General features: G+C 40.5%; 1 protein-coding gene across 1 annotated transcript in view; it reads right to left on the bottom strand.

Annotated features, from left to right (window-relative positions):
* The window catches only part of GRID2 (glutamate ionotropic receptor delta type subunit 2), a 1,000,276-nt gene that overhangs the window by 445,171 nt on the left and 529,508 nt on the right, over positions 1-25,597 (bottom strand). Inside the window, exon 3 of the mRNA XM_037896872.2 lies at positions 11,885-12,169. Within this exon, the coding sequence (XP_037752800.1) occupies positions 11,885-12,169 (285 nt within the window). The remainder of the gene's footprint in view (positions 1-11,884; positions 12,170-25,597) is intronic.

Below are 25,597 nucleotides of genomic sequence, written 5' to 3'. Positions count from 1 at the left end.
CATGCTGACATTTTGACAACATGTACAATCTGATTCTTAAATTAACCTCCAGCATAGAAATGAGGGCTGTAAAAGATGCCTCCTGTACCAAAGCAGCATTCTTTGTGATAGTAAACCTTCCAGTCTTTTGTCTGTTCTAGTATTAAATGAAAATGAAACTAACATTAGTGCAGCATCTGCTTCCTATCTGGAACTGGAATCATTTCTTCAGCGTATTCTCCCACCTATTGTTTTTCAACTGCAAAACTGAAACGATGATCATAGTTCTTCAGTGGACATAAACCACTACAGTGATTGAATTACCTCAGTAACTCTGCACTAGAGGGAATCCAGAATGGACCAATATATATCTCAGAATTCCGTGCTGTATCCAGTGGAAAAATTGGTTGTTAAAAAAGTTCCCAAAACAATAAGTTCCCATAAACAATGAAGAATATGTGTTCCTTTCCTTATCCAGATGATACATATGTACTAATACAAAGAAAATAGTTCAATAATAAGCTTGAATTAATTAGATATTTATTGAGGCAGAGTGAAGTAAATGAGAGTGCCAGAAGTTGGCAAGTAGCCAAATGAGTAATAAACAGTGTTAAGACTGTCAAGAGACAGACTTGAGAATATTATAGTATCAGGCAGCTGAAAACAGCTTCAGGGTAATTATGAGCATTTACAATCGATTAAGAAGAATGTGATAATTTTGTGGGCCTTTATTAAACTGGCATTACAACTTCAAATAATCTGAAAATGTTATGGTTCTAAGTGTATATCCCTGTGAACGGTCATCTGATGTTTATTTCTGAAAAGTGGATATGCAAAAAAGAAAAAAAAAAAAAAAACTAGTGGAATTACTTTGCCTTTTTCCCCCCTGCAGTTTTATAGGAATGCCTTCTTGTCAAATATATCTATATCTATTTCTGCCTTTAGTGGTGTGGGGTTTTTTTTGTTTTCTCTTTGACAGCAAAATAGGTCTTAAATCGCCACCAAGGGACCAGCAAAAATACACTGCCCCTTATATGTGGTCTTTGAACAAAGGCCAACGTTGTATGGCAAACCATATGGGAGTACTTTAAAGTGAATATTTAAGACAAGAGGTTATCTATTTGGAAGTGGTCCTTAATACATTTTTCACCATATCTATATTAACAAATATTTATTTTATGTATGTTCCTGCTTCCAAATATATGTTCCTGAGACTTCTGTATACTGATCCTGAAAGGTGATGAGTTCTCTGGCCCCAATCCAACAGTGGATCTGCGCACATGATCAAAAGTAGGCACATGCTAAATGCTTTGCTTTATGTGGATCAGAGTGCTTAATACCTTGCAGGATCGAGTCCATATCGTGCCTGTACTTAATATCTGGCAATGTCTAGCTTGCTTCTTAAATGGCTCCCATAACCTTAGTATCTTGGCACCTCATAATCATTAATGAATTTATTCTCGTAACACACTGCAAGGTATTATTGCCATTTCCTAGACCAGTAACCAAGGGACATACACGTGAGATATAATTCTGGGGAGTGGGTACAACACAATGAGAATTCTGGAGCAGACCCATGCTGAAAATCTAGGAGCCTGATCTACTCTAAGGAGAAAGTGACTGGTATAATTACAACTCATGCTATTTTCTTCATCTGTAAATGATGTACTAACAAGGAACTTTCCAATACATTAATACATCTTTTGTTATTCACACATTCCAAGAGCCAGTAAGCATATGTTATTAGCCTTCAGAGGAATAAATATTATGTGCATTAGTGATGAATGATTGCATCTTCCTTTTGCAGAAAAGTTAGATTGAAAAACAGAGGGCTGGAACTGAACACTCAACAGAAAAGTGATTTTTAGACATTTCTTACCGTGTACAAATGGCAGAGGATTTTAAACTTCATACCAGCCAGTATAAAAGAGAATAGGAAAACAGACAAAATGTATTCCCTCAGAAACAGTCCTATGCCCTTCACTTTTCCAGAGAAGTAGAGAATCCGTCTCTCTGCTTTGGTACCAACAAAACATTAAAAATAAATATTTTCAGACAGAAAAAAAGTTTGTCTTTTCCTCTTAGACCTGCAGAGGTGCCTAGATTTAAAATGCTACAACACACACAGTGTAGCTTTCAAAATGATTGATTGGGTTTTTCATAAAGAAATTACTACCTCAGGAAGGTATCTGATTTCAAATGTGCTCTTAGAAAATAGAATATATAGTCAGCTGCCTGTAAAGAAGGTAACACTTCCTAAAAGCTTGTCTCTTCCCATTTGTTAAAACAACTGCTGATGAAATCAGCAATACTCTACAAAAGACAGTGTAATCAAGTCATCTAATTATTGAAGCTTATTGAATATTGCAAAAAAGCAGCATTGACAGACATTCACTCCGATTAGGAATGATTATTCGGTTTATTTTCCTTTTTGATACACTTTTTGCAAACATTCACATGAAAAGGTTTTTTCTTCACACTAATATTTGGGGATTGGTGGTTATTCATATGCATACTATTAGTGGTATCTTTATACAAGTCAGAGTATTTATGATTCGTATTTGCTGTGCCCCAATAACTAAATTTGTATGGTTTCAACTTTAAATCACAAATTAGACAGGTCCTAAAGAAAATGCGCCTAAATTTACAAACTTTTGCAAAACTTAAGGTAAATCTGACTGAGATGACAGCTTTTAACAATTCCCAAAATTAAACAAGTTGCAAGTAACATCCTGGCAGTGTTTGCCTGAAACACATCCCATGTCCCCACTGGCCTGATCTTGTAGCTGGTGTTGACTACTTGTGAAAGGGTTAAGTGGTATCTGCTGGCTCACAGGAGGAAGTGACTGATTACCTGTCAGATATAAGGGAGGTGAGAGTGGCTCTCTGTGATAGAGGATCTAGGATGTGGGATGAGCCGTCCTGAGCAAGGAATTCTAGGACCAGTCAAACCAGAGGAAAAAATGAGCTGATGCTTACCTCATTGTTGTTTCCTTTGTTAATAAAGCCAAACTCCAAAAAGGGGATGGATTTGGACTTTACATACTTTGTGGATAGTGGTTTTTTACAGCAAGTTGTTAAAGGTGCCCATTTACAACGTGATTTTGTTGTAAACACGTCACATAGCTCTCTTCCTTAGCAGTGCAAGAAACCATCCTCACTGACATTTGCACAAGTGGCAGCATCCTACTTTGAAATAGCTAATGTCTTATTAAAAGATAATTTTGGCCAAATTCAGTTCTCACCTGCATGCCCCCCCCCCCAGCTCATCAACTTTTCTTAGGCCCCTATTGCAACTTGCACTGAACTCAGAAGCAATGTTTCTATTAATTTCAATGGGAGTTTGATTTGGCCTATAATGCAGAATTTATCAAAAATGGCAACAGGCAGAGACATGATGGCTAAAAGGGGCTGATTCTGGTCTCACTTGTTATAACTTGCATTTACTTCAGCTGAGTTGAGTTATTCCTGATTTACTGACAGATGGCACAGAATCACACAGAGAATTACGAAAACACCTTGCTGCTGAAGAACATACTAGGTAAAGGCAACAGGCACTGCTTCCTGCCCTGCCAAACATACTTGGTAATCCTGGTGTTCCTTTGATGTCAGCAGACTCTGTGTTTAACACCAGAGTTCTGAGGTAGGCAAACACAGCGATAATTATGCAACAGAAGAAGTAAACTGTGGGATCTGATAGGGGAATCTGGGTCATGAGAGAGAAAAACCTCTTATTTTAACTAGCAGAAGACTTCAGTATCTGAGACCTTAATTTAGGTGCTATCACTGTTCTCTATGCACTTAGTAAAATACATACATAGTAAGTGAAAGAGAGAAAATGAAAAGTGAGTCAGATTTGTTGTAGAAGTTCGCTTTTCTCCTCCCCTACTCACACCAAGTATGCATCAGTGTAGCCTAAGTGTGCTAGTCCCTCATTAGTATAGCTGGGTGGGAAATGACTTTCCTGTCCCAAGACCTTTTGAAATGTTTAACCCACCCCCCAAAAAAGATGCAGAGTGAATTATCTCACCCACCCCAGAATAGCCAATAGCCCACTGATGATGGGACTTGCCTGAGAAGTGGGAGAGCCAAGTTCATATCCCTGCTGTGTCTGATTCAGAGCAGGAACTTAACCTGGGGTCTCCAACATCCTGGGTTAGATTACCCTCTCCACAGGGGATTCACCTACAATGTGGAAGACTCAGTCTCAAGCCTCTGCACCTCCCACAGAAACACAGAAATGTAGGACTGGAAGGGACTTCAACATGTCATCTAGTCCAGTCCCCTGCACTGAGGCAGGACGAAGTATTATCTACACCATACCTTACAGGGAGTTGTCTAAACTGTTTTTTAAAATCTCCAATGATGGATATTCCACAACCTCTGGTAAGTTGTCCTGATGTTTAACTACTGTGGCAGGGCAGGGATAAACCCCTCCAAGGCCCGGCCAAAATGGTGGCTGCACCTGCTCTCTGGCCAGGAGACCAGGTGTAGAGATGCAGGTACTCAGCAGGGAGTCCAGCTGCAAGCCCTAATGAGGGCTGGCTCAGAGGAACATGCTGAGCTAAGTAGTGACAGCTGGGCTGAGGCACAAGAGCTCTATAAAAGCCTTGGGCAAACCTCAGTGAGGAGGCTGGCCTGGGAGGAGACAGGAGAGTGATATCGCTGTCTCCTTACCAAAGAAGGAACCTCAAAACCAGGAGACCCTGGGGAGGGTTTGTGGGGCACTAGCTGTTGGGGGATCTAGAAACTGCATGAACACTGTAAATAAAGACACTTGGGTGATCCAGCAAAAGACTCTTTATAATACCAGCCTAAACTCAGGGCACAGGCTCAAGAGGGAGAAAGTCTGAGTGGACCCTGGGACACTACTCTTACAGTTAGGAAGTTTTTCCTAATGTCCAACCTAAATCTCCCTTGCTGCAATTTAAACCCATTACTTCTTGCCCTGTCCTCAGTGGATAAGCAGAACAATTTATCACCCTCCTTTTTGTAATAACCTTTTACGTACTTGAAGACTGCTATGCCATCTCCTTCCACCTCACCCAGTCTTTTCTTCTCCAGACTAATTGAATCCATTTTTTTTCAATATTTCCTCATAGGTCATGTTTTCTTGAACTTTTATCATTTTTATTTCCTCTGGACTTTCTCCAATTTATCTATGTTTCCCAAAATGTGGTGCCCAGAACTGGGCACAATACTCCAATTGAAGCTTTATCAGTGTTGAGTAGAGTGGAAGAATTACTTCTCATGTCTTATTTACAACACTCCTAATACATTGCAAAATTATTTTCATTTTTTGCAACATTATTATATAGTTGACTCATTTAGCCTGTGGTCCACTATAACCCTCAGATCCTTTTCTGCAGTACTCCTTCCTAGACAGTCATTTCTTGTTTTGTATTTGTGAAGTTGATTGTTCCTTCCTAAGTGTAGCTCTTTGCATGTGTTCTCCCTGAATTTCATCCTATCTGTTTATTTCTCCAATTTGTCAAGATCATTTTTAATTCTAATCCTGTCTTCCGAAGCACACTCAGCTAGCAGGCCTCTGGTCCCCACTCCCATCTAGTTCCCAAACACACAATCCCCAACAGGCCACACTGTAAACTTTAACCAAGCCAAAAGAAAAACAAAAAAGACAAACTCACTCCAAAATTTAGTGCTCTCTCCGTCTTCAGAAAGCAATCTCCCTCCCTCTGTCTCAAACTCCCCTGTTTGCTACCCAAGTTTGCTAGGACACTTAGCATCTGGATTCTGGTTTCCATATTTGAACATTCAAAAAAAGAGGACACTCCACAAAGTGGGGAGGGTATTTGCTCGTGCCCCCCTGCCCCAACTCTACCCCTTCCCCACCCTCATTCCAACCCCTTCCCCAAAGTCCCTGCCCCAACTCCGCCCCCTCCCTGCCCCATTGGACCCCTGCCCCAAATCTCTACCCTGGCCCCACCTCCTCCCCTGAGCACACGGCATTCCCCCTCCTCCCCCCTCCATCCCAGCCATGCAAAACAGCTGTTTCGCAGCGCAAGCGCTGGGAGGGAAAGCGGGCACTCTCTCGAGTGATCAACATTCACTCTCTTGAATGATCAACTCTTCTTTGGGGAAAAATAATAATGGAAAAATCCAGGATGTTTTTAGATATTTAAAAATTCCTCCCAGACAGCGATTTAAGAACCAAAAAGCTGGACATGTCTGGGAAAATATGGAAGTATGGTAACCCTAATCAGGATGTTAAGCCCTTCTCTCCTAGGTCAAAGGACACAAGCAAGGTGAACGCCTTAACCACGAGGAGTCAGTCTCTCTCTCTGGCCCAATGAATATTTAATTATTTGTACAAAGTGGAACTGCTCCAACAAGAGAGATAGCAATTTGCTCCAGAATAGCCAAGAGCCTGATGGTTAGGGTGCTCATCTGGGATGTGGGAGATTCAGATCCCGGCCCTGAATCAGACAGAGCTTCCCAGGTGAATGTTTTAGCTATAGGATGGGTCATACACTGAGCTACTGGATGAGGTACACACACAGAAGGAATTCCACCTTGGATCTGAGAAACCTGTTACATCAAAACTGATATACTCCTGCAAAATGTTTCCATTCCTGACCAGCTATACTCATTAGTTATTGGCGGAACAACAGTCACTGATGAAGACTTGCAGTTACTTATTAAAATTTGTCACTGAAGTAGCTCAATTTGCTATGCCACAAAGTTTACAGTAAAGCTCTGTTTTAATTATGATTAGTTAATTTTAATTTTTTTCAAGAAAAGTCAACATTTAAAATTTAATTTTTAAAAATCCCTATTACTTTAAAATGTCAGTGCTTTCAAAGTGAGGCTTCTGAATAACTTCCTTTTCACTCAGTTAATTAGGGCTTATACGGAGCAATTGCTTCTTTCAAATACTTCCATTTTCTTTGTTGGTAAGGGAGTTTTAAATAGACCGGAGGCTTCGATCAAGTGAATATAATAGCTTTAGAAAAATGGACTCTTCTCTCCCTCTTAATAAGTTGAATACATAAGTCCAATTATGTTCAGAAAGAATTTGGGATATTTTACAAAGCAAAACACACTGTAAATGAACACTTCTGACCTGCAGAAGTAGTTAACTCTAAACATAAATGATGCTCGCTCTCTCTAATGAAAGGTAACCATGGATAGGCAAGATAAAAGTGAAAAGCATTTCCAATTTGTTGAACTTAAAACCTATGACACTGATAAACGGATATGCAAATTGTGCAGTCCCTTTTCAAGGCACAAGATATTTGGATTAGCATGATATTTATTTTGGATTCCAGCCCAGTCCTTCTGTAGCAAGATTTATTGTAAATACCAAAGGCATATTTTCTTTCATTCAACAAGAATATTACTGGAAATAATTTCAGAGATCTGAGTAAAGTGTTTCCTTATAAATTGTGAAATTACAACTAGGAAAATTGGTTCACTTCGAATAAAGAAAAAAAGTAAACACTTGTAATCACTCACACGGACATTTACACACAGAAACACACATGACTTACATAGGAAAAAAAGCGCTCAGATAATTTTGGAATGTGTTAAAGGTGAAGAGACTGTATTTGAAAAGAGTTAAACAATTCTGCTCTCAGTTACACTGCCATAAATGCAGAATCAATTCCCTGAACTAAATTGAATTGTTCCAGATTCATACTGAGTAACCAAGAACAGAATCCGACCTAACACAGAGTGGAAAATATTCAATCAATCAGTTTAAGAGAGCTGGTCTACTGCTTTTAGCTGCCCTTTACTGTACTGTGCACTGCAGGTATCCATAGAATGCTTTCCCATAGTGTCAGCACCAAACAGAGACTCAGCAGGGCTGGGAATTTATTTCCACTTGTTGTGCCACTTATTTGTTGGGTGATCTTGGGCAAGTCACTTAATTTCCATGTGCCTCAATTTCCCCATGTGCAAAAAAAAAAGGGGGGATAATGCTGCTTCCCTCCTTTGTACAGCCTCTGAAATCTATTGATTAAAACCCATACAGGAGTCGGAAACTACTATCATCACGATCTCCATTGGGATGATCTCGGCCAGCTCATGCAGAAATGATAGTGAGTCTTTGACGGGCTGAGGTCCATGATCTTACTAATATTCGGCAAAATCCTTCATTTTTTAATTCTGTCAATGGTCTCACTATAATCATAAGAATGGCCATCCTGGATCACATGATCCATCTAGCCCAGTGTCCTGTCTTTTGACAGTGGCCAGTGCCAGGTGCCCCAGAGGGAATGAACAGAACAGGTAATCATCAAGTGATCCATCCCCATCACCCATTCCCAGCTTCTGGCAAACAGAGGCTGGGACACCATCCCTACCCATCCTGGCTAATAGTCATTGATGGACCAACCTCCATGGATTTAGCTAGCTCTTTTTTGAACCCTTCTGTAGTCTTGGCCTGCACAACATCCTCTGGCAAAGAGCTCAACAGGTTGACTGTGCATTTTGTGAAGAAACACTTCCTTTTCTTTGTTTTAAGCCTGCTGCCTATTAAATAAGTCAGTTTTTGTAGTTTATCCATACCTATGAATCTGCCCAGGACACTTCTACATATCTGATTGCTCTGAATGTGTTCTGCTTCAATCACAGTTGTTGACACTATGAGGGAAGCATCCGCTTTATCATAATTAGCTCCTGCTTGGAGATGTCTTCACAAGAGGAAATGGAGTTATTTACAATTGACATTTTGAGCAACAACTCATAACTTTGCTGCTTCAGGGTTATGAATGTAGGGGCTGACACAATTCATGCTGTACTCAATGGGATGGTTCCCAGGTAGTTGTAATGGGCTTTTTCATCAGAACCTACAAGGATTTAAGATGCTTTTCATGCACTAGACAATTTTACTCACGTTCATCATGTAACCAAAACAGCAGTTGTGTCATAGGAAGGAATATCCATTAATTGCTGCATCGGGGAATGGCCCAAGGCCAAATGAAGGCAAGGAAGGCACTCATTCCATTCATGTCAGTGATCTTTACATCACACCCACAGAAATAGATTTTTTTGCCTTAGATACACATATGTCCCCCACTCACCATAATATCGGAGCACCTCATAATTTTTTATTGTATCTATCCTCACTACACCCCGGTGAGGTAGGAAAATTCCCTTCTCCCCATTTCACAGCCTGAGAACTGAGGTACACCTATGGGAGTTGGGGGCCTTGGTGCTTCAGAAAATCCCCGTTAATGCCTCAGTATTTGGAAAACTATGGCCCCCGGTGACTTCCCCTGGTGATACAGGAAGTCTGGGACAGAGCAGGGAACCGAGCCTGGCCATGCCAGGTCCCAGGTGAACACCCTGACCCCTAAGTGATCCTTCCTCACTTCCTTGGACCATGTTCTGAATTACCAGGCAGGTAAATTGGGCTTGTTAAGTGAGGAGTTTTATGTATCACCAGGAGGGGGATATGCAAATAAAGGGACAGTTTCCTGTTTAAATCTACAAAAACAATGAGGAGTCTGGTGGCACCTTAAAGACTAACAGATTTATTTGGGCATAAGCTTTCATGGGTAAAAAACCACATGCCCAAATAAATCTGTTAGTCTTTAAGGTGCCAATGGACTCCTCGTTGTTTTTGTGGATACAGACTAACACGGCTACCCCTCTGATTATAATGCTATTATATAAATCAGTGCTTTCCCCCTCATCTGCGATACTGTGCTCAAGACTGGTCACACAATCACAAAGAGGTTACTGTAGAATTGGTGGGAGTTCAGATATGAGCCACGAGAATGATTAGGGGCATGGAAAAAACCCTGATAAGAAAAAAGATTAAAAAGAATGGGACTGTTTACTTTTACTGAGAAGACAAATAAGAAGGGACATGACAAACATATGCCAATAATGAATAGTCTAGAAAAGGTGCATCTAGAAATTCTGTTCTCATCTGATAATGCAAGAACAAGGGGACAATGACTTTGTATATTCAAAACTTCGAGAAGGAATTACTTGTTCACAAAACTAGTCGTTAGAATGTGGAACTCACCGCCATGTGAGGTTGTTGAAACCGAGCATTTAGAAAGATTCAAAGAGAGATTGGACATCTATGTGGATAACAAGACTATTCAGAGTTATAGTAGAATGTATGTTTAAAAATTAGAAAGGACATAAAAATCTCAAACTTCAGGGTTTAAGTCAATCTCTAACTATTGGCAGTTCGGAGGAGATACGCTTGGGTGGCAGATTATTCTAAATCTGCCTCCTACAGAGTTTCTTGAACTTTCCTCTAGCGCCTTTAGTACTAACCACTGCCAGAGACAGGATAGTGAACTAGTAATTCCTGTGTTCCCATGAGAAATCCAAGAAAGGTCACTGTCCTCAAAGTGGCTCTGGAGGGACATTGCTTGCTGGCTCTTCTGCCAACCACAGGCTTAGGTCTCTGGTCTCCCTGTGGCTCACTTTACATCTGATAAAGAGGCTCCTGTCTCATTTTATGTCTGGAAGTGACAGGACACAGAATGAATTAACCTCAAACCTATTGCTAGTGGACAGACATCTACATTATAAAACTGTCACCACAGTGGGATTCTGAAACAGAGACTAAAGACAAAGGACATGGAGCCTGAACTACCCTCTCAAACAGAATGCTGCAAAAACAGTGTGAACATTCTAATTCTCAACTACTAGTTAATTGTAATGTTTCTTCCCTTTTTTATTCATGAATGTTTGTGTAAACAGATTTTTTGTTTACATGAACATTTGGGGGATGGCACTTCTTCATGAGCATACTTATGTTTAGATGTGAACAAGCATGTTAATTTGTGGACAAGAATATTCACCATCAAAAAGTCTTTGGAGCTGGGACTGTGTATTTATATGTGTGTGTACAGCACCTATTACAATGGGGTTCTCATATTGACTGGGACTGATAGCTATTTCATTATAAATAATAATTATTTGCTATTCATCATTCTATATTGTCCTATTTTAAAAATTTATCATTTAATCAGAGACAAATTTGACAGCATATTACTGGGGTGACCAGTCAGACACCATTAAATATGACTAGCATACAGCTGAATAGAATAGTTCACAACCTGAAGATGAAAGCTTGATAATAAGTTGTTAAATGTTCATCCAAACTGACTGAAAATACTTCTGCAAAAAGCAGGTTTGGTTTCAGAACAATTCATGAACAGAGAAAATGGTGAAATTACTCAGAAAATGTATCAACTATAACTTGTCTAGCCCTACTCTCAGTCAACCTGAGACGTGATCCCTCCAGAAATTGATTGAAACACACAGTTGGATAGAATGGGCCAATTTGCACCGTTTGTGTTGTACTTGTTCTGTTGACACAGGACTGGTTGTTCAGCACCTCTTATAAGCACTAAATGCACTCAAAGGTTAAAAAGAATGCCTCTCCTTTCTGCCCCTCCCCCTCACCCAAGTATCTATTTCTATATCTCTACTCAAGAAGTTTACCTGCAGGGCCGGCATTCACCAGAACCATTGATGTTAAAGTTTGTTTCTTGCTTACATTGCTATTTCAAATTCCTACTCCACAAAAGACTCCAGTACAACAAAAGATTTGCCCCTTGACAAAATTCTCGAAGTGTGAAGTCATATATTCTATCTGCTAAATTGTCGTAATCTATTTGCACACACTGGCAAACAACAAAACTCATTAAAATCATTTACACTTCATAAACACCAGATAGAAGGCTAGATAAATTCTGCATGTAACTTTATCAAAGGAATTATCAAACAAAGCCATAAAAATTGATAGCTTTTAGAAATAGATTTTTCTGGGGTTATGTGAAATGCTAACATCGCCATAAATGCTTATATGCAAAATGTAATGTAGTGGAAGATTTTAAAGATTTAATGCAATTGCTTTTAATATAATTATGGATTTGATAGCAATCACCCCCACTAAATAAATACTTACCATACTCGTTATCATAGAAAACAATGAACTTCTGCCAGGCGTATTCCGTAACCACCCTCAATATAACATCGTTTAGATAGACGGGTGGGCGGACAGACAGTGTGTAGTCATCATTTCGATTGCTCCTGGTGAGGCCACAGCCACTTCTTGGAGTCCCAGCTGTTGAACGCTGGATGAAGAGGTGAGGGATGTGCATGGCATCTGCCAAGGACTGTAGGGATCCCGCTGACGTACAGCCAATGGAGCTGACAAGGGCCAGGATGCCTTGGTTCATAAGGTCGCATGCTGTAAGAAAACACAGTGATATTCAAGATGACAAGGGCAGTTCAGGGCTCACAGCTTATTTTTCTGCTGAAACAAATAAATACTGAGAGCTGACGTGTGAGAGCTTCAGTGAAGTAAAAAGAAGTTAGCGTTTTGTAAATTCAATAATCTTGTTCACTGTAAAACAGTCCAATCTAAAATCTACCTTGTGCTATAAAAGTCAGGAGGCTTGTCTATTCATTTCAAACTGCCTTACCTATTATCACTACCAAGAACAGTAAGACTGGTCCTTCCCCTGTCCTGGAAGTGAAACTCGACGAGAACACAAACTTAATCTATAAATATAGCCTTTGGAAGACTCTTACAAACTAAACCCAACTATCAAAATAACTGGATTTTCTGGGGAGATAAACACTTTCCAAAGTCCAGTATGCCAGTTCTGGGAATAAGATATTTGCATTACACTTGCTGAATTTGACAGAATAACAGCTCAGACTAGCTGTCAACTTTTGAAGGCAACTGAATACAGTCATGCACATAAGCTTGTCCAGAAAGAACCCAAAACTGAATGGCTCTTGGGTTATACAAGGACTGTACAGCATATGTGATCTAACTTGTCTGTTTTAGTGTTTCAACAAAAAAACCCACCATTTTATAAATACAATTCAAAACTTAGGGCAGAATTTCTGCAAGCTTTCCTTCCCCACTTTTTGGAAAACCATGTTCATGCAAAAAGTAGCACCTTGTAACTCATAGCCCAAATAATGAAAGCTGAGTTACAGCAGAAGTTCTGAATATTACACTAATGACATCCACGTGAATACCAAAGGTACTTATCACAATTAATGTTAATGCAATCAATCAATACAAAAGAATAAATAAATTTGGTCTGTAATTTTTAAGCATTACTCTGTGAAATAAAGCAGAGAGTGAAGTGTTTATTTTGTCTTTCTAATTGAGTTGAGAGCCAGAGCAAGGCAGCAACCCTAGCTTGTAACGAAATTCCCTGGAGCACAAATCAGGGACAATTTTTTAAATGCCTAATTTGACACTGGCAAAACTACATGTGCAGTTACCCTGTATTTATACACGCAAAATAGAATTATGCAAGAAAATACAATAGGTATTTACAGGTGCATATGTAGTACTTTAGGTGTGCAATTACCATTTTGTGTGCAGGTTTTGTGCATACAACCAGCCAGGACACAAATGAAGAACATACATGTGAAAAAATTGGCCTTTAAAGTATTACTATGGCAGACATATTTTGTTATCAGACCGGTTAGATCAGATTGTCATCCGCTCACACTACGCTACAAATAGTCTCATTGACTTCAATATAACTATTTATGGCATAAGGCACTATTCAATGTGAATAAGGATATCACAGTCTAGTCCTTATAAATCTTACCAATGTAGCCAAAAGACTGTATGGGAGATTATGGACACAGAACTTTTTTCATATAAAATACATACATTTACCGTGTAATATTTAGTAATATTCAAGATTACTTCTAAAAGAGTCAAAAGAAAATCACCGTGTATGTCAAAATAATATACCAACCAAGAAGTGACAATAAGGATTGAAGGAAGGGGTTATTCCATACTTCACATCACCAGACTTATCCATCTGAATTATTTCAGTATCCTGCTTCACAGACAGGAAGGTCCCTCTGCACCAGGAAAAGTGTGGCTCTGCTGTGTAAAGTGGAGATGGATTTCCATGGAGCTATCACAGGATGCACATACCCAGAGGCAGTGCTAGCCTATTGGGGGCCCTAAGCAGGAATATTTCTGCCCACATACACAAACAACACATACTAAAAAAGTGAATGGGGGAACCACTTTACTTGCATGGGGCCCTAAGCATTTGTTTCGTCTGCTTATGCCTCGTGCCGTCCCTGCATGTACTCCTGAATGTCATGGAGTTCAGCTCTCTGGGGCTTCACTGCATAGCGGAGCACAAATGAACAAGTGAAGAAGGGCAGGGATGATGGCAAAGGATTCAATACTTCACAGGTTTTTTTGTCCTCCTTTCTATAATGGAGGCTTTTGGGGAGGCAATTGGGGCACTATGGTAAAGTAGCCTCCACAGAGTGGCTCCAAAGCACTGGAGATGGGGAAAATGATCCCTTCCCCTGTGTACATGCCCAGAGTATAGCCTGCTACTTGTGCTGGGTCCCAGCGTGGACGGAAGAGGCACTGTCAGGTTAAATTCAATACATTTTTAAACCATGTGTTTCCCTCCCTACACTACGTTGTATTATTAAGAACCCAACAGCTTATTAAAGCTATTTTAAAACTAATCTTATTAACTATTTGCCTTTTATACTGCTTGTTTACTTTCTGCATGTCATTCATTTTGGACAATGATATAGACTAGTTAATGTTTCTTTTTACTCAGCTTCTAATCACTTTTCCAATGCTCTTTTCATACATTGGGTAAATATTGTGATATCTAGAGTGGAAGTCCTGCAGGGAATGCTATTCCTTCAAAGATAAAAATGTCCAGTGTCATTAAAAAAATTATCTTCTATTTTTAGTTTGGAATTTTTTTTTTTAAAAAACTAATCTTTGCAGAAAAGGTTTATTTCAGTGCTGCTGAAGTTTAGGCCTAAATGGACCCGACAGCATCCCTTTAAATAAAATATGCCCTGTACCCACTCAGTCTCTCAAACATTACTTTACAAAACACATCACAGTCAGAGACAGTCTTACAGAAATCACCCTGAGGATCCTTCTCATGTCAGCTGTCTATATTCCCAGGCACTCCTTATGACCAAAAAATAATCAGGAGACTCACTATAATACTGCAGAAGAGGGGGAATTTTCACTGTGCACAGTGTTACTGAAACAAAGCAAAATAGGAGGGAAAAAAGGATACAATTCCATGATGGATTTATTCTGATGCTTCATGGGACCAAATCCAGCTCCTAGCATACAGCGTGAAAGAGCACCTGCAATCTGCTCACTCCAGGTCACTTTATTATGAATGGTTTCAGAGTAGCAGCCGTGTTAGTCTGTATTCACAAAAAGAAAAGGAGTACTTGTGGCACCTTAGAGACTAACAAATTTATTTGAGCATAAGCTTTCATGAGCCACAGCTCACTTAATCAGATGCATGAATACTCTTGAAGCTTGAGGATTGCAGTCGCCCTCAAGGCTCCTGCTTCCCCAGTTACGCATACAAGGAGTGTATGTGGGTGAAGAGATGGGATGGTAATGCAGTCAATTTTGCTGACAAATGCACCTTCGCACCTACAGTTAGTCTTACAAATTCTGATGAACTGAATGTACAGGCAGACGGTGGAGAAAGGCTTGTTATTTGGAATGTTAATTCTCTGCAGTAGTCTCCCTCCGATTGAATTATTCTTTAGGTAGAGAGTTCTCTGCACTGTTTATACCCACATAAACAAAACCAAACCATTTCCTGGTGTCAAAACATTATACACACTCCTTACCCAGACATAACTCCCATTGGCTTCAATGGGAATTTTGCCTCTGTAAGAAGTGAAAGATTGTCAAGAAAAGATAATATATAGGGCTCAATGAAAAGCTCAATTAAACCTTTTTTCTGCGTATCCAAATTTTCAGTGGTAGTTTATCATTTCAGTAACTGCAGCACAAAAGCATCTGAAAATCCTCTCTCCATTCCCTCCCAAGCTTGAAAAAAAATCAGCCAGTACTGTGCCCTACCTCTAAGTAAAAAGATTACACAAGGACTTTAAAAGCATCTTGTCATTCAAGACTCCTTTCATTTACTGTCACCACCTGAGAGGTAGTATTTTAAAGCTGATATCGAACCTATTCCTAATATGATCAAGCTACATTCTTTTACCATCAATACACCATAAACATCCCTATGTCTTTTACATCTTTCTTCAATATAGTAGAAATGTCAAATTCAAATGGACTAGTATACAATTCTATTAGAGGTGTGACAAAGTAAGCCTTAAAGAATACAGGATTAATAATAATATTTACATATCTAAAGAGTTGTACACATTAATTTACCCTCACAAGCACCACGTGGTGGATATATAATAGGATGGCCTGCCACACCTGTTCATTGATCAGACCCAGATGGGAAGGGGTCAAGTGACCCCTGTAAAGGGCTAAGAGAGCTCTGTAGAGAGATCTGTACCAGAAAGTTGAATTCCTGGAGTAGAGCATGAGTCAGGGGAATTGAAGGGAAGGGTGGGTCCTGCTTTCAGCACTGAGGGAGGCAAGCCTCTAGGAGATGTAGCCAAGTTGGGCAGAGGAAGTACTTTTGTTTTTCATGTTTTGCCTCGTTTTATGTTTGAAGAAGAAAACTGAGCCTGTGAAGAGAATTGGGTGTGGCAGAGTCTCCTTCCAGGAATAGGCAGCAGGTAACTACAGGAAGCTCAGTCGACTCAAACCTATAAGTCCAGTTCACCAACTGCCCTCTCCCCGACTTGGCACACACATGCCCAAATCAAAGAGAATCCCCAATGAGCACCATGTGACACAGTGGCAGAGTGCTCTTAGCAGCAAAGGCCAACAAGCCAGAGTGGGTAGCCAGGCCCATGCCAGCACCTTGGGACACGATGGAGCCACCATTGCCTGGGGATAGTGCAAGGCCAGGCGGGCTTAGCTCACTCTGCAACCCCCAGCCCCACAAGACAGGAGCTATCGCTTCCCGGGGTGAGTGCAGAGCTGGGCGGGATCACTCTCCAAGTCTCCCACCTTCCCTACAAACCCGTCCAAGATAAAGCTTGGCCCAATCTTATGGGAAAGGAATGGCTGTTCTGAAACAAAACGCCAGAGACAGATTTGCAGACCACTGAATAGTGATCCAGATAGGCTCACCAAATCATGAGGCACTCAGAGCTCCACCCCGCACCACCTGACACCTTTTCAATAGCAGCGTAGCTATTAAGTTTTACTCAGCCCCCACCCCGAAGAGTATATTCACCCTCAGGTGGAACGATGACTTTCAATTCATTTCCCCTGGACGTCCCTAGCGGGGTGTGGGGCCTGGGACAAATCAGCCTCCCTGCTAGTCTCCTTGCCATCCATCCGGCACGCCCCCCCAGGCTCGTCTTCCTCGCCATTCGCCCGCCTGCCCCTCACCTTCCCATTCACCTCCTCACCCTGCTTGCCCACCTGCCTCACCTCCCTGCCCACCTCCTTACCTGAATATCAGGACAAATGGCGTCCTGATCATACAGTCAGACAGAACGTGGGACAAAGGGCTAAATATCAGGACAGTCCCAATTTTATTGAAGTGCGGGGCCCAGGACGGTCATCCCAATTTGCCCTACACAAGGGACGGCCCTGCCTGTACTACAGCAGCCTTTCCACTGCTCCTCTCAGCTTGGCTCACTCATCGGTCTGTAGGATTCACCTGACCCCTTCCAAGCTCGGACTAATAATTGAACAGGCCCTTGGCCCCCTCACTGGTAGAAGAACAGGCCACCCTGTTACAGGATGATATTAAAACAGGACATCCCCCAAGCCACAACAAGTAAATTTATTGCAGTGTTTCTCGTTCTGTATTTAGAGAATACTGGAGTAAATGTCCATTCCTTACAGTGGGCCACTAAGTAAACAGTATTAATTACATGTAGCAGATGAGGAAATTGAGACACAGAGGTTAAGTGACTTGCTCAAGGCCACAGTGAGTCACTGGCAAAGCCATGATTCAAGAATTTCTGACTCCCAGTCTCATGTTCGTTCATCTAGAATATTCTGCCTCTCCATCCTCTAACAAAGGGAGACCACAATGGACTCACACTGTTTCTTCATATGCTCTAAAATGTCTCATTTATCCTAGAGAGAGGAGATGATTTATGCCATAGTAACTAAATCATTCATTGCCCCAAGGTCCCCACCGATAGAGAACCATATAAGCTGAAGGCATTGGAACATCAGGGAGCACTGATGATAGCACTACATCACTCTCTTAACTCCCTTGGAGAACAAATAACTCTCTGCTTAAGAGTGAGTGTCTTTACTTTTGTAAGTGGATCAAAAATATTGGGGTAGGACCTTTGGAATCTCTACAGTTTAGTGACTCAGGCTCACCTCTAATGTTAATCATATTTTTTAGTTTTCACACTAAGGCTATGGCTACATGACAGAGCTTGCAACTGCGCTGCTACAGCACTGCTGATGGGGGAGGGGGGGGGAGGAATAGCTCAGTGGTTTGAGCATTGGCCTGCTAAACCCAGGGTTGTGAGTTCAATCCTTGAGGGGGCCATTTAGGGATCTGGGGCAAAAATTGGGGATTGGTCCTGCTTTGAGCAGGGGTTGGACTAGATGACCTCCTGAGGTCCCTTCCAACCCCTGATATTCTATGATTCTAAGCCGACGGGAGAGAACTCTCCCGTTGACTCAATTACTTCAGCCCCTGAGAGCAGCGGTAGCTATGTCAGCTCTTTATAGCTCTCCTGCCGACATAGCACTGTCCACACCGGCACATAGGTCAATGTTACTTACGTTGCTCAGGCAGGTGGCTTATTCACACCCCAGAGCGCTATAACTTGTACCAACATAACCGGTAATGTGGACATAGCCTAACTCTCAATCCTGCTATCATACAGACAGAACTTCCACCGTAGGTCCTTAATGAGTAAGAATTTCATTTTTTATCATGCTATTCATATTGTGTAGGCCATTTATTTATTTATTGGTTGAAAATGCAGTAAATTTTTAAAAATATAATTTCCATATTATGAAAAATAATTTCTGAAAAGAACATAAACCTTGAGAAATTTACTGCTGCATTACAAGAACCTTTATGCTATAAGATAACCTGAAAATGTTGTCATTTGTATACATGTTTATTATCTAGTTTTCAGATTTATCTTGGCTTTTCCAAAACACCTGAAGTTCACATAGTGGGCTGATTTCCAATAAAACTTAATCTTTGAGATATTCTTTTAAGTTGGAGCTTGGCACAGCTTCTTAATGCACTAAATATCCAATTTTTATGGTCAATACGTTGTTTTTTTTGTTTTGTTTTTTTTAATAAAACGTAACCAATTTCATTTAAAATAAATAGCTAACATCTGGGCTGTCAGCTTGGGCTAACTACTTTCAGCCTAACATGATTTAAAATAGCTGAATAAAACAAAACCTTGAAAATTTGTGCTTTATATATTGGAAACAATGGCTACTGACTGCCAGAACTTAGCAACAAGATTCTTTATCTAAAAACATGTTTATAAAGCAGATGCAAGTAGTGCACACATAAATCAGGAGAATTAATTGTGTTACACAATCATTGTTAGTGAAATTTAGTTTGAGGAAAAAATGCGGGCATCCAAGTTCTTTAGGCACCCATAATTTCTTGCTTATTTTGGAAATCTTTTGTAGAGGGCTACAATGAGGAAAGCTATCTGGTTGAACAATAGGGAATAACTTCATTACTTTTTTTCCACTGAACGCATCCGATGAAGTGAGCTGTAGCTCACGAAAGCTTATGCTCAAATAAATTTGTTAGTCTCTAAGGTGCCACAAGTCCTCCTTTTCTTTTTGCGAATACAGACTAACACGACTGCTACTCTGACATTTCATTACTGTCATTCTCTGCCCAGGACGCCCTTTCTTCCCTCTGTCTCATTCCCCTGTAGACTGAATAGCTAGCCGCCCCCCACATTTCCTTCTCAGCCTCAGGATGATAAAAGATGATGAAAGCAAGTAGATCATCATGCCTTCCCCACACCTGGGACAAAAGGATAATGTTCAGATATCTTTGCCTTCCTCAACCCAGATAGCCTGTGTTCTGCCCTTTCTCTTTCCTTTGAGCAGTTAAGCACTCACCACAGAATGGGTCTCTGTTTCTACAGCAGTCTCTCTTGTCATTAAATAAGTCTAACACATTCGTGGCTTCAACATAAAAGAGATCACCAGTCAGAAAAGGAAAATTAGCATGAAAATGTATAGGAAGTTTAAACAGATAAACTACAGGTCCTTTTCCTTTATGTTCATAATCTTGTGAGCAAGGAAAAAGGATAAAAATATATAATTATGAGGCATCTGATCATGAAATCTTGTTAGTTAATTCTCAATAAATCTTTTGTCGTCTCATCTGGGCTATTAGAATTTTTCACAGATAACACATGCCCTCCACACCAAACAATGTTAATATTATGCAAGTCATATAAATAGTTCAACTAACAGAGTCTCGACAGCGCAAAACATACTTAAGAGCAATGTCAGAACATACAGCTGGGTGGACCTCAATTTACCAAGCTCCAGTTACTTGAAGCCCTATATTTAAAGGAAAGTTGGTTGTTCCTCTAACTGCATTTACTGAGGTTTCACCCCTTCAGCACTCCTGGGATCTACAAGAGTGTAAGTCTGCAGAGTTTAGGAGCACCATAGGATTAATGCTATTCATCAGTCTCTCGTCTGCTGAGCCCCTGGACATTTGATTACGTAATCTCTCAATTTTACAAAGATTTGGTGCATCTCCCTAAGATCTTTGTAAAGTCAGGGTTCCAATATACATAAAATATTTACCCATTTCTCATATACCATCTATGACTACTGCAAACACAAATTACCAATAGGTAAGTGCTCAAGAAACCCTTATCCCCATAATCAATGGGGCTGCTGACCCACAACTCCTTGATGTCAATGGGAGTACCTTCCATTGACATTAGCAAGTACTGGGGCCAGAGCCAGTGACAAACTTGCACAGAAAAACTGGAACCGAACCACGAAAGTTTGGTTAAGTCCTTTCATTGCTTTTCACTTCTGCACATGCTCTGCCATTCCAGAGTCTCTCCAGGGACAGAAGCTGAGGTGCCAAAATGCTATATGGTTTTCAGTTCAATTTTACAGAACTAAGAGGTTCAGGTAAGCTTAAAAGTATGGAGGCTTTTCTCTAAACCAGTATTCTCTATCTGCACATTATGATATTTGAGCCTTACTAAACATCTGTGAGTTTGTCACTGTCCATCGCCCTGCTTTGCCGCTATCAAAAATGAGCAAGTAACACCCCTTTTGCTGCACAGATAACAGACGGAGATAGACTTACGTCACAAAATTTGGATCTGGATTTGGACAAGGTACAATCATGTTTGGAACTGCTGTTTGGGTTCAAGCCAGCATAAATACAGGGATTCAGATGTGAAAATCTCCAAAGTTCAGGGTGGCCCATTCTGGGGTTTTGGTTCAAGCCTATTTCTACAGGCATGTGAGCCATATGCCACAAAACATTACAGGCCTTCCTTCACTGTTGTGTAAGCAAATTCCATTCAGTTGTGTGCCTACATACGTGGCATTCTGAAGCAATTAAATAAAATTAAAAATTATAATTTATATTTGTAACTGGCATTGAATTGTACTCGATCACTTATTAAACGAAGCATATGTCACTTTAAGCTAATGAGTTTCCTTCTTCACTTCAGCCCTGAGCTGTAGCTATATCTTTTACTTTTAATTTCTTTTCTCAGCTCTGTACAAGGAGTTATTAAGTTATTATTGGGTCTGATATAGTATTTAACAGGAAGCTTGCCCTCTGCATAGCAGCAATCATATAGAAATGAAAAGGCTGAGTCCTAAAGCAGCTTAATACAAAATTAATGACAATTTATCAAAAGATAAGACCCTGGTAAAATCATATAGTTTTATTCTAGTTATTAGTTTTTTAATGTGCAAGCATTTGAAAAATCCTATATTTAAACCTTGGGCGTTAATAATTCTCATTTTATGCACTTCTCATTAAACTAACCAGGACAATGTTATTGTTAAGTGTAGAAACAAAATTTACGCAGCATACTTGTCACTACTTGACAAAAATCAAAATGCTGTACTTTATATGACAACCTGCCTAACCATTTACGCTGTTATGAAATAACAGATCAACTTAAAGCCCCTTGTGCGCTAGTCTCTCTCAAAGTACTAATGTCCCAGTTCCCCACTTGTTTGTGTGTGAACATGTGCGTGTGCAAAAAACAGCACATCCTGATAGATTGGCATCCGGATGCCTCGTCTCCCATCATATCCCAGCTAGATCATCACCCCTTCACTTTTTTCTGATCGTTTTCTCTCATGTCCTTTCTGTCCCTTATTTCACCTCTCCCTTCTAATCTATTTCCCCCTTTGAGCAGTCAAAAACCATTTATTTCTTTGTTCATTACCTTGTTTCTTGTTCTCCCCCTTCCAGGAACCCCTTCCACCCAGCCACAGGGCACACACTTTCCCTGTTCACGCCTCTGCTTCTCTCTCTTTCCCCACCCACTTCTGCCCTCTGTCCTCTCTACTGTCAGGAGACAGCATGGTCCAGAGGATCTGGCACTGGACCTCAGAGTCTTGAGTCCCATCTTTTATTTCCAATCACTGCTATTAATTTGTTGTGTGGCTGACTTTGGACAAGTTAAGTGAACACTCTGTGCCTCAGGTCCTTCTGCAGCAGGGATAACGATATTTACACCTCGTTGTGAAGTGCTTTGAGATCTATGGATGAGAAGTGTGATCTACATACCATTATAATTCTCTCTCTCTCTCTCATTTCAACCAAATCGGGATATTCCATTCCTCATTAGACTCCAGCTGCCACAAGTTCCTTCACACACACTCTCCCTCTTCTCTGATTTACAGTGCTTCACAAGCATTTCTAGTTCTGCCCTTTAGTATGGAGACAGTAGGCTTTGTCGGAGAGAGATAGATGTGCTGTGTAGCACAATACTACAACCTGTGTCAGGGCAAACAAAAGAACATGCAGCTGGTAGCTGTATCTTAGTGGGAACCCCTACAGTAGAGAGATCTGCATGTGCTGCCCTGGAGGAGTTTGGCATTCTTCCAGGCATGGATCTCACTGAACAATACTGTTCAAAATGAGACCCCGCCCAAAGCAAAAACATGGACTGCTTTCTCTCCCAAGATGCAAGCAGCAAGCATCCTGATCATCGTCTTCTCGGGGGCTAGTGGGCACCATATGGGAAAGAAAATGAAAAGGAAAGAAGTTTTCATATGCCACCTAGATTGTGAAAGTTTCATTTCTTTTTCACAATAGAGGTAATTCTATAAGGCAAATAGAATGAGCATTGCAATTTGAGCTGCAAACAATACTAAGGCCAGGACTTACATTTACACTAAAAGGGCATAGACAGACTCTACATCTAATAAAAAGAGCTTTTGTTTGAAAATTTGACAGCCTTAATATGCATGGAGAAGAGAGGATTAAAAATGGGGCCCAAGTTTGAGAGTCTATGTTCTTTCTCTAGGAATATTGGGAAAGTGTTTCTTTGGAGTCAGTTGCAAACTTTTAGTGAGACTGCTTCAACCTTAATAAGTGCAACAGATGTCAGGAGAAAGCAGGAGTGGTGGTTTTCTTTTCTTGGGACTTTTTGGAATGTCATAATAAAGGGAATCTGAATAAATTTAAAATGTGTCTTTAGAACGCAAAGCATTTGGGTAACACTTAGCACTTTGCCATAATGGGAGAAGCAGCAGTAGGCCCTCGTCCTAAGCCACACATATGGTAGGCAAGTATAAGTGCAAGAAGATTTTTAAAACCTATGCTGATAATTAAGGAATATGCACACTATGAAAGTTTCACCCATCACTGACAGAAAATAAAAAGACACAAATTCTGCTTGGATATCAGAGATGGGTATATTTCTGCTGACGCCTCCCTTTGTCTGGAACGAGGATTTTAGAAGTTTCTTCCTGTTCATAACTGTTATGGAGTTACACAGCTGCCACCTATATGACCTGACAGAGATAGATACCGGGCAGACAGAATGGGAGGTTTTTAGGCTCCATGCATTAAGCCTGGGATCAGTATATACAGCAAGCTCAGGACACAGGTGCCAGCTGCATTACTATTATGTGAGATGAAGCAATTTTTCTCCTCAGTAAACATGTCCCATTTTCCACAATGAGAAAACGTGGCCTCTCTTTCTAGCTATCTGAGATATTTATATGCTTTGCAGCATTTGTTGCACCCTGGATATGAGAGACTATAGTATCTACACACTGTTACTTTCTGTGTAAGTTTGGGTGTAAGCAGCTACACATCACGACTATAGTTTAATTTCCTGGAGACAACACTTCTTGTGGTGACTGATTGACAGGACAGGGTTTTTCTTTCCCCTTTCAGCAGGTCTTTTATTAACACACTGCTAAAGAAGCTCTCTATAATGCACACACTGTTGGATCCAATTCTCCTGCTGTTTACACTATTTTTACACTTGTAATTAAAGAGTAATTCTACGAAGTCAGTGGAGTTACACAACGGTGTAAGTGAGAAGAGAATCAGGTCTACTGTAAAATATAATATATCTACCTTAGGAGATTACAGTTGGGGGCACATAAGAGGACATGACAGCTATACTGACCATTCGAATAGCATTTTTCATCCATACATCACAAAGTATTTCACAAAAGTAGGCAAATATAATTATCCCCATTTTACAGATGGGGAAACTGAAGCACACAGAGGTTAAAACAACTTGTACAAAGTCACATTGAGTTTGTGGCAAAACTCAGAAAAGAATTTAGTTCTGATTCTCAGATCAGTGCCCTACCCTTTGGGGCACAGTGCATCTCTCCTAGGCAGCCAGGAATTGGCCGGGATGTGGATTTGTTTGCTTGTGTGCCAAATTCAAATTACTAGTTCTCTGTGCTACCAGTATACTTCATACACTACAGTAAGGAGTCTGTTGCTTCATAGGGTTTCTTTGGGCTTGTGTAAAGCAAAACTTTCTTTGCAAAGTGAGCTCTGTCAACAGCATGGTGGCAAACAGCACTCTCTCTGTCATTGGTCAAACATGGGGTGACCAGATAACAAGTGTGAAAAATCGGGACGGGGGTCAGGGGTAATAGGAGTCCACATAAAAACAAGCCCCAAATATTGGGACTGTCCCTGTAAAATCAGGGCACCTGGTCACCCTAGTCAAATGTGATCAGGAAAACTGATGCAATTACTGCAAATATTTCACTGCTGCATCTCATTAGCATGATGCATTGGCTTTCAAAAGAAATGGAAAAGAAAGGTCAGCTTTCAGACATTTAATTACAATAGGCTGGCTGCCAAGAGTAAATAATTTTTAAATCTGTTGTAAAACATGTATTTGTATAATTCAAGTGCATTTTTCATTGAATTGTCTATATGTGGTTCCCTGCAGGCAATGTACAGAAGAACAGGTAAAAGTTTAGCAAATAGCCTGATTCTGATCTCACACCAGTTTTGTGCAGGTGTGAAGACTTCTGACTTCAAAAGGGTTAGCCTGTTCTACTCCACTGTACTAGTGAAAAGACACTCAGACCCTAAGTCCATACAGTCCTCAGAACACACAGCAACATATCAGCCTTTTGGTACCACCCCTTTTAGCTATCCATGACTTGGACAGTTTAAGTAAAATTATTAATCACTCGAATCACTGATGTATCTTGCATGCTAATCTACACATTGCCATGACATGAAGGATTGTCATCTTGGTTCATTATGAAGGCAATGTCAGAATGCCA

This window comes from Chelonia mydas, chromosome 4, assembly GCF_015237465.2.
Source record: "Chelonia mydas isolate rCheMyd1 chromosome 4, rCheMyd1.pri.v2, whole genome shotgun sequence".
NCBI lineage: Eukaryota > Metazoa > Chordata > Testudines > Cheloniidae > Chelonia > Chelonia mydas.
The sequence above is the reverse complement of the archived record's forward strand: the minus strand, read 5'-3'. Positions and strand labels throughout refer to the sequence as shown.